The sequence below is a fragment of the Syzygium oleosum genome, unplaced genomic scaffold (genome assembly GCF_021117445.2).
Source record: "Syzygium oleosum isolate NSW1041296 unplaced genomic scaffold, Sole_v2.1 Sole_v2.12, whole genome shotgun sequence".
NCBI classification, from domain to species: Eukaryota; Viridiplantae; Streptophyta; class Magnoliopsida; order Myrtales; family Myrtaceae; genus Syzygium; species Syzygium oleosum.
In genome coordinates this window covers 8127210-8137699 of record NW_026607496.1, presented here as the reverse complement: position 1 = coordinate 8137699, position 10490 = coordinate 8127210, and the positions used below count along the sequence as shown (strand labels likewise).

Sequence of the window (10490 nt, the reverse complement as noted above, 5' to 3'; positions counted from 1 at the left end):
CATGCCTATATGAAGTGATTGTCAAACCTAGATACTGTGTGGTTGGCAAAAGATTGTTGTGACTCATCATCATATAGTTTTCACACACGTTCTATGCAAAGTGTCCTTACAAGTTCTCATTGAACCCTGTTCGTCGTCGATATGTTGGACACATGCAATGAATGACTCAAAGTATTCATTCACTTGGAAGACTATGGAAAATTCGATGACAAGAGCACAGCGACAGATTGAAGGTTTCGCCAGAGAGGACTCAAAGTATACTCATCTCTCTCTCATGTGATGAAGGTTGTGCTCCTTGCTTTTTCATCCAATAAGATTCACTGCTTTCAGAGGCGAAAAAGAAAGAAAAAGGCCAATCCATTTACTTAATGAACTAGATTCCAATAATTAAGGCTAGATTACGGAACGATTAAGGTTACTTTTGGCCTACTATCCATCATCTACCCAAGAGAAAAACAATTCAATTGACTGCTCATTCGATGCTAGTTTTTGAGTTGATTGAGGAGTGACGAAATGCCTGCCATCTTATTCCCCGTTATAAAGCTCCCAACTTGGAATTCTGGATGGGTTTCGTGCCTGACGTTGAACCACTATGGAATGCAAATGGTTTTAAATGACATTCTTCGTAGCAACAAAATTAAAAGGGCACATGGCCATGGAGGGTAGCTTCTAAAGGAAGAGAATGTCAATGTTTATTAGTTATAGTTATAGAAAAAATGAAAATTAAATAAATGTCCAAAGGGAAAGGAAGAAGTTAAAGACCCTTAACTTATTGGCTCAGCAAACAAAAAAATTCCGCCATTTTCCTGGATACTCTTATTCTCGGGCGTCCCTTCTCTCCTACTCATTGCCTTCGTCATTCTTTTCTTGAAATATCATTTATCATCGGATTTTGTTATGTATTTTGAGTTGGAACATGTACAAATATGTAATAATTGGACAAAAAGAAAAGAGGAGGAGAACGTGCAGAAGACAAGGATCACATTGCATGCTTTAACTAGTGGACACTTGGACACCTCTTGCATGACTAAGCTCACCTCAACCGACTTAGAAAGAGAGAGCTTAGTTTAAAATTTTCTTAGTAAAGATAAGGGGAATTGGCTCTTGAAAATTAAAAGATTGGTTGCACCATGATTTGCGTAGATTTGCAATCATTCTTTATTTGTACAATATCCTGCAATGAACTCATTTTCTTTTTGGTATCCATGTATTTGGATCATTTTCTTTTGTTAGAAGCAAAATAGGAAATCTTCATAGATACCAAAAGATTCTTTCCATGATCTTATGACATATAAAAAAAGATTATCATGCTAACATTATACATAATTAAATAATATTTCCTTCTTAAGGAAGATTCTCACTTTGCGGCACATGACAAAAATAGAGAGCATAAAATTAGTCTAAAAATCCAAATTATTTCTTTCCTAAATAATATTTAACCACTCTCTTTAAATTTATAAATTTTCATCTCAAGACCCACCAAAATGAATGAGACTTTTATTCCAAAAAAACATTTCCAGCACAACCGACGATGTACAACAATACAATATGTCATACCAAGATGAATACAGTCTAAATCAAACGAAGAACAAAGTGAAAGATATCAATTATGCATTAACAAATACAATGGGAATTTGTAGATATGTAAATTACATACCCAAAGCAAGTTGCGAATTTAAAAATATACCTTCCCTATCAAATTCTCTCTCTTTTCCTTTATTCCCCGCGAGAAGAGTAATCTCATCTTTTCTTTGATACCTAAATTTGATTGGGTCCTTTCTCGTTAGAAGATTTCTCGAAATCCCATAAAATCCCTTTGGACTGTCTCCAAACTTTTGGGCATTCTTGCTTGAGATGATTTGAATCCCCACAATTTGAACACTTATAGAAGTTTTGGCCAATAGGCTTTGTAAAATGTTTTTGAAAATGGTTTTTGTAAACATTGTTTGAAGGCTGACGCCTTAATCTCTCTTTGAATTTTGGAAAATAATTTTTTATATCACTTTTCTTTTCAAAGCCAAGGCCGAATTAATTGTAATACGGTAGTTGTATGGAAAGAATGTGTTCTAAAGTTTTTGAGCCAAAAGAAAACTTTTTGGAAACTTATGAAATTTCTTCTTTGAAAGAAGCATTTTCTTTTTCAGTAAATCTCGTTTTTCCTTTATTTCCTTTATTTCTTTGTTTAAAACAACAATCTTTTCTTCATTTGAAAGATTCTGTTGCCTCAACTTCACATTCTCTTTTTTAACTCCGGGATTTTCTTTAATGAAGATTTATATTCTAAACATAATTCATCAATGTATTCAGATACTTCATTAGGATTTCAAATTGACTTACCTCATTTTCTTCCTCTTGTTATGGTTTTGACGACGACAAATACAATCAAATGCTACTAATGTTTATATTGATTTAGAAGCACCATGTCATATATACATAAGCCACAATGAAGATTGTGTCATAACCAGTATCATGAATGATCCTGATATGTTGAGTGCTCTGTCACAATCAGGTATGCTTTGCCAATATGGAAGGATCACTACCGATATCAAGGTGAACAAGATATTAGGCGTGGAGATGTCTACATGTAGGAATGATCTTTACAAAGGTGAACAAGCTCGAATGACCTTGATCGAGGGAGAACAAGCCAAAAAGAATGGGGATGTTCATGATGGCTTGGAAGGACCAAGAAAAGATGAACAATTGGATGGATCTTGGAGATGGTGAACAAGCCTAGAACGGTGACATTCATTGAAGCTTACAAAGAGTGAACTTGCGAAGATGAATAGCTTGGTAGAGTCACAATCGTCAATATGCTTGGAAAGACCAGAAGATAGAAGAGCATATCATTATCGGGACAACAGATTGTTGGCTGGAGCGGTTTGTTTCAAATCAGATGGAGAGATAGTGACAATGCTAATGCTCTAGTGAGTTCAATGAAGATGAGGAATCAGTGGGGATACTAATGTCCTTGAAAGTCTTTAGATGCTGACTCAGTCAATCAATGAGGATGAGGAATCATCAGGGATTCTGATGTCCCTAGAAGTCTTTAGAAGTTGATGAAGCCAAGAGGATCATTAGAAGATTGATTGCATGTCATTCCACATGGTTTCGTTGGTGGGCAGTATCAACAGATTACTAATAATCAACACTCTTGATTATATAGGTAAGGGACAGTGTAGATATCAAGCTCTATAAAGTGGTGTATGCATGCTCATTTGATTGGAATAGTAAGAACACCAATATAGAGGTTGTAAAGGCTTGGAATTCGCATCAGGAGCACTGAAGATGAATCAAAACAGTTATAGCAACTCTGGCAGAAGACACACTTTGACATGAGCAGTGTGACTAGTTTGGAAAATACCATTATCAGAGAGAGCCGTTCTAACGTTGGTGAGGAACAGAGAGTCGTTTTGCTACTAGCAATGGTAGAATCAACAGCTACCTCATGGAGTTGAGTTATAGAAACGAACAAATCGAGTCTATAGCTATTGAGTCTTCTTTTTTGTTATGTATTTGTTGATAGTGACGATGTTGCTAATCATATCTCTGTGTGGTGCTAATGAGTTGTAAGAGCAAATAGTCAAGTGGATAAGTGTAAGAGTAGCGGTAGTATCTTGATAGTGTGATCTATCAGTTGTGTCACGACCTCCCCACGAATGGCCCTCGGGGGCCAAGGATGGTTAAGAGGCTAATGGATTGCTAAGTCTAAACCTAGGACTTAACTTGGGCTCTCCCAAGTGCATACCAACTCACGATTTAAAATTCAAGTTATTAACATGTAAATTGATTTTTATCTAAGAGTTGCCACTAATCAGTTTAGGGTGAGTTGGTAGAAACCCAAGTAAGGCGACAGGAGAATCGCCTTACTCCTATGAACCAGAGATTCAAATGAATTCGGGGACTTGATTACACTAATTATCTAATTAGTGCCATTTCAGTACTTAACCTTGTTCAAAAAACACGTTAAAGGTGTTCGTGCAGTCTTTCTATCAATTATGAATCCTAGGGTTCTAATCGTAACAAAGCTAGGGAAACGACAATCAATGATCGGAAGTGCATAAACAAAGGCCTAACATGCCTCTAATCGGGTACATGTAAGGTTGAATTAAACGTACCATTCAAACATGCGAATCAACTAACATGCAATCAAGCATGGCATTCATCATACAAGAAAGCAAGAAAAGGCAATTCCATAGCCCAAATTCCATTTTTTTGATATTCTAAATTATTTTATTTTAAAAATATTTTTTCATTTTTAATATTATTAAAATAATAATATAATAAATGGATCCGGGTCGCATCGCCGGATTCGAACTGGGTCGGGACCAACCCAAATCCGCAGGCCCAACCCAAATCGGCTGACCTAAGTCGAATCTACGGATCTAAACCGAGTCGGGGCTAATTTAGTTTAGTCAGGGCCAGCAGATCGGTCCGACTGGGACTGCAGATCCGGTTTGACCCGGTTCTCACGCGCCTCAGATACAAGCTCGCGACTTTCGAGTCAAGAGCCAGGCCCTCAAGTACAAGCTTGCGACCTTCGTGTCCATTCTTGTGGCAAGTGCGATAGGGGTGTGCCTCCTGATCCTCGCAAAGACAATCCCAACCTTGCACCTGTAGAGGAGCGTCTTCTTCATCATCAAGGCCTTCACGGCCGGGGTGATACTGTCCACCGGGTTCATACATGTCCTCCCGGACGCCTTCGAGAACTTGACCTTGACGTGCCTGAACGAGACCCTATGGGGGGAATTCCCGTTCGCGAGATTCATGGAGATGCTTGCCGCCCTCGGGATGTTGATGGTGGACACCGTTGCCACTTCTTATTTTAGGAAGTTGCATGCCAACAAGGCCGGATCGGACAAGACCGCCGGAGATAAAGAGAAGGCTAGAGAAAACCAAGTTGATGTTCCTATGCATGCAACTCATGGCCACTCTCATGGTTCTGTCACGAGTTGATAGTTTGGGAATGACCTGTGCGGCAACTTAGGCTTCCTTGGATTGTAGGAGCGCCTAAGCCAAGCCTTTTTTCGATCACTCACTTGCTCACCCGGATTGTAGAAGAGAGAATCTAGAGAGAGAAGCCCTAGGAGAGAATGAAAATTCTTCTATTGATTTGGATGATCAAAATGAGAAGGACACCCCTTTATATAGCAGAGGGCCTCAGATTACATCTGTATATCAATTATCGATCTAGTGGCCAATATCGCATCTTCCTATTTGCCAACTACCCGCATTTATGGATATGGCACAATTACCGTATCGCCCATCCCTGGGAGTGTTTCGGAAGCTCCATTAGGGTTTGGACTTGTCTTTGTCGATGTTGCACGGTTCTCGGCGCATGAAAACCTTTTAACCGTGACATTCTCCCCCACCCATTCGAGTGACGCCCTCAGCGCTCTCGGCTCAGGGGTGCTTGTTGGCTTCTTGGAGCGCTTCCGATTCTTCTAAGGTTTCTTGGCCTTTGGCTTCTCGGCTTGTCGGGTACTCGGCTCCATTTGTTTGGCCTCCTCCATGTTGGTCGGCAAGTTTGCCACCTTCGGAAATAGTACATGGATCGGCATGTTGTGTTGAAGGGGATGGTCCACCTTCGGCTTTGGCTCCATATGAGACTCGATCACGAACTTCTCAACTCTTGGTGCATCATCTACGCGTCGGATCGTGGAGAGGATCCTTGTTTTGGTCAATCCATGATCATTGGCACCATGGATGGGCACTCCGGGTCAGTGATGATAATAATCTTGGTCCTCAAGTCTATCATAGCCTTCGTAGTATTGAAGAAGTCTAAACCCAAGATGAGATTGTAGTCATTGAGTGGAATTACCTCGAATGAGAGTTTGCCTTTCCATCTTCCGACTTGGAGTTCCACGTCCTTGGCTATGCCTATGGCCAGCACGTCTTCAGCATTGACGGCCTTATATCGATGATCGGTCGGCTCCACGTGAAGTCCCAAGCTTTTGGCTGCTTCGCTCGACAAGAACAAGTTCGAAGCACCCGTATCGACTGAGGCAAAGAGGGATTCGCCACATACCTTTACTTCAACGAATGATAGGTGCGAACTTGTAGATTGTTTCTTGGTCGTTGTTTTGGCCTTCATGGTGTTGATTGATTTGAGAGTCTTCACGGTCCCAAGTCGCACCTCGCGTCTCTCTTTTTCTTGCTTTGGTTCTTCATCCTCTTCTACGGCAAGAATGGCATTGATCTTGCTTTTCTTCGAGCACTTTTGAGTCCAATGAGGGCTGTTGCAAATGAAGCACGGGGACGGTGGTAAAGTCTCGAACTTGTTCTTGTAACCCCCTTGGGTTCGATTCCACCTCGGATCGCTTTGCTTGGACGATCCTTTTTTCCCCCGACTTCTCATGCCCACCATGGTCTCTTCGGCCACGATTATGATCAACATTTGTGTCTTTTCGGCCACGGACAGCTTGGTCTTCTTCTTCGTCGTGGTGGCGATCCGACCTCCACCCACTCCCTCTTGACTTTGGGGTCTCTTTGGTGAAGTTGGCAAGAGACTCGGCCACGAGTAGTGCTCTCGAGAGGCTTCAAATGTCCTTTTGTTTGAGCTCGAGTAGTGCCCATGGCTTTAATCCATCCATAAACGCCCCGAGAGCCTCCTCCTACCCAAGGTTGGGAATTTGGAGCTTGAGCTCAGTGAATTCCTTCACGTACTCTCGGACCGTGCCTTGTTGCTCAAGGTGATGGAGCTTGCTTTAGGCTTCTTGTTGAGCAAACTCGGGGAAGAAATAGTCCCCAAACTCCTCGACAAATCCATCCCAAGTATTGATGGGATCGGCACCTCGCTTCGTCTTATCACATCTATTACGCCACCAAAGTATTGCATTATCACTAAGGAACATCGAAGCAGTTTGTACCTTGGCCAAGTCATCTTGGATCCCAAGGCGTCGAAGTATTGTTCCATGCTCCATATGAAGTTGTCCACCTCCTTGGCGGACCGGTTGCCTTTGAATTCTTTTGGTTTTGGCACATCCGGATTGTGTGCCGCTTGAATGGGCAATGCACCATTCGTGATGCTTGCTTTGCATAGGACGAGCTTGGTCTTGAGCTCTTGCACCTCCATCTTCAAGGCTTCAACCTCGGTTTTGGAGTTGCCTTCTTTGAGCTCCACGACTTCAAGCTTTAGAGCCTCGATTGATGCTTCGAGGGCTTCGTCTTTCTCGAACAAAGGGGCCGTCGCATGATTGACGATGTTTGTGAATTCGTGGCGGAGAGTTCCTTCGACCTCATTGATCCTCCCTTTAACTTCGTCAAGTTCTTCGATGAACTCCAACAATGTTGTTCTCATTCTCGTGAGCTTCTTATCGACCGTGGCCATGGTGTCCAATGAGGCATCCCTTCTCTTGGATTTTCCACGAGTCTTTTCTTGGGCAACCAATTCATCGGGAGCCCTTTCAACCACAATGACTGAAGCGAGTTGGTTTTGGCTCGACATTCTCTCAACCAGTTGGTGTGCTCCTCAATCTCTTGGACGGACTCTCTACTTGCTCTGATACCACTTGTCACGAACTGATAGTTTGGGAACGACCCGTGTGGCGACTTAGGTTTCCTTGGATTGTAGGAGCCCCTAGGCCAAGTCTTTTCTCGATCACTCACTCGGATCATAGAGAGAGAATCTAGAGAGAGAAGCTATGGGAAAGAATGTAAATGTTTTTATTAATTTGGATGATCAAAATGAGAAGGATGACACCCCTTTATATAGTAAAGGGCCTCAGATTACATCCGTTGATCGATTATCGATCTAGTGGCCGATATCGCATTTTCCTATCCTCCAACTACCCAAATTTATGGATATGGCACAATTACCATATCGCCCGTCCCTAGGAGTGTTCCGGAAGCTCCATTAGGGTTTGGATGAGTTTTTGTCGATGTTGCACGGTTCTCGGCACATGAAATCCTCTTGGCTGTGACAATTCCATATCGACGGACTCGATCGGATCTCCTGCGGCATAGAGTGATATCTCAGGTTAATTCCTTTATTCGCAATTTTCGCACATTAGTTGTGCATATTTTTTAGTTAATATGGTGAAATATCATTCGAGATTTGGGGTTATGATATCGTTAGGTGCTAGAGTTGGGGATTGTGGTGCACTCAGTGATCATAGGGATCTCGTTGGGAGCTTCAGAGAGTCCAAGTACAATTAAGCTTCTTGTTGCTGCCTTGACCTTTCATCGATTCTTTGAAGGCATGGGCCTCGGTGGATGTATCACTCAGGTACTGTTTCTCTTTAATCCTCAAATCTGCTTTTGAATTTAATAAAAAGTACTTTTCATGCACATTGAAGTTTATTTTCTGATTCGAACCATGTAAAGTCAATGCATTTATCAGGAAAGAGGGGGAAAGAGGGGGGCTTTTAAAGCAACCACTATTTTAGTTATTGGTCAATTGGGGTAGCATTAATTTCCTGAATGCTTCCAAAGATGATAAGGTCCATCTACACGTTAAGCCATTTAACCACTGAAACTGTTGAACAGGTTTTTGATATTTGAATTTGAAATCAATCTCTATCAACTTGGAATAAACTTTTGACAAGATACTAGTTGTCTTCTTATAGGGGGCGTGACATAAAAGAAGTTTGAATTGAATCTAAACTCAGTCATGTCAAAGATAATTTCTGTTTTCTCTCTTTTGCTTTTGTAGGCCAAGTTTAAGACTCGGGCAATCGTAATCATGGCACTGTTCTTCTCCCTCACAACGCCAGTAGGGATTGCTATTGGATTGGGAGTCAGCAGCAGGTATGATGAGAACAGCCCAACCGCACTCATTGTGCAGGGCATCTTCGACGCTGCATCTTCAGGGATATTGATTTACATGGCCCTGGTCGATCTTCTTTCTGCCGATTTCATGAGCCCTAAGTTGCAGAGCAATGGTAGGCTCCTGTTTGGGACCAATATAGCTCTTCTTATCGGTGCTGGTTGCATGTCTCTCTTGGCCAAATGGGCTTGAAGCAAAGGAAGCAAAAAGAAAAAAAAAATGGAAAAAAGAGATCAAACATGCATTTTTTTATTTTAGTTACTTGAAGGGCTTTGGCTTTTTCTGTAGTCCTAGGTATTAGTAAATAAGCATATATGATTATTCGACCATTTCATGATGTTTGAGCTCAAAGGAGATGATGATTCTTATATGTTTGTGGAATAAATGTCGGATATCTTCTAATGACTGATCCTGTCTGATACACACACAGGAGAAGTACCTTGACATAAATGTAGCACAGCAGGTTTTTTTGTCTTCACTGTTGATTTGGTAGTTGCAATTGTCGTTCGTCCACTTCATTGTGTGTTATCCAAAGTCTCACTAATGAGCTGACCCAGAGAATCTCGACTTTGCAAATCCGGGTCAAGACACACCCCGATCGCGCCCGTTTCTCACGCGCCTCAAAGTAAATTTATCACAAATATAGTAATGTGGGATTTTTGATAATCAAAAAATTAGTTTGGAGGTAAATTTATCACAAGTGTGCCAGTTTGGGGTTTTTGGTAGTCAAAAAATTAATTTGGGGTAAATTTATCACAAGTGTACCAGCTTGAGATTTTTTGTGGTATTAGCCCAAAAAAATATTCCAATTTCCAAAGTATTTATTTTATAAATTTTGAGAAAAATGGTGAATTAGAAATTGGTGAATCTTTCGTTTTGGCTGTGGGTTGATAAGTCTTTCGAGACACTCATTAGTTGAGGTATATTCGACAGAGATCTCGAAACAAATAGGACTCTTGAAAGTTTATATGGAATTTGTTTTATCGTATAGTAAGATTATCTTTAGTCTCTTAAAACTGGTTACTTTATTATTATGCAAAGAGAAATGCGAAATACAAAGAGAAAAAAGTATTAGCTCAAACTACCAAACTTTGAAAAGTCTCTCATTAATCACCAAATTACAAGTGACGCACATGAAAGCACATGAAAGCTCAGAAAACAGGGTTCGCAATTCAAATGGGAACCCATTCGGTTTTATTATTTTAATTTAATTAATACGACGTTTGATTAATCTCCACACAAACAATTACAATTTTGTGCATATCGTACACCCGTATCTTATAATGGTGGTGCTTGTGGATGAGAGGAGGATCAAAATAGTTACCAACCACGTTGCATTTTTCCATCCTTTCCTTTGACCGAAGACGGATTCCTTCATATGGCTAATCATGTAGCCTTGGCAAAAAATTGGCAAAAGGATACTATAAGTGTCATAACTTGTGTTCGGCGCTCACTTTGGTGCCATAACTTTTTTTCGGATCACTTTGGTGCCAAGTCGGAGGAAAAACGATCACTTGAGTGTCATAACTTTTTTTTGGATCACTTCAGTGCTAAAATTTTTGAAAAACGATCACTTAAGTGCTAAAATTTTTGAAAAACGATCACTTAAGTGCCAATCTCCGGCGAGACTCCGGCGAGCCACGTCAGCTTCAGAAATTAATAAAAAAAATGCCACGTCAGATTTCCGGCGAAAAATTGTGTACGGCACCGGAGTTGGCACTTAAGT

At 41.0% G+C, this 10490-nt stretch overlaps 1 protein-coding gene across 1 annotated transcript; it reads left to right on the top strand.

Annotated features, from left to right (window-relative positions):
• The first annotated feature begins 2778 nt into the window (after positions 1–2778).
• On the top strand, positions 2779–9153 carry LOC115662386 (zinc transporter 5-like). The gene is made up of 5 exons (XM_056316384.1): positions 2779–2877; positions 4618–4892; positions 7942–7975; positions 8075–8224; positions 8651–9153. Exons 1-5 carry the CDS (start codon positions 2779–2781, stop codon positions 8954–8956), a joined length of 864 nt encoding a protein of 287 aa, XP_056172359.1. The 3' UTR covers positions 8957–9153.
• The last annotated feature ends 1337 nt before the right edge of the window (positions 9154–10490 follow it).

Coding starts and splice junctions, on each gene's coding strand:
- LOC115662386 (XM_056316384.1), top strand. CDS start 2,779: ATGAATAGCTTGGTAGAGTCACAATCGTCAATATGCTTGGAAAGACCA. Junction 4,893..7,941: donor AAAGAGAAGGCTAGAGAAAA/CCAAGTTGATGT, acceptor TCGACGGACTCG/ATCGGATCTCCTGCGGCATA. Junction 8,225..8,650: donor TCGGTGGATGTATCACTCAG/GTACTGTTTCTC, acceptor TTGCTTTTGTAG/GCCAAGTTTAAGACTCGGGC.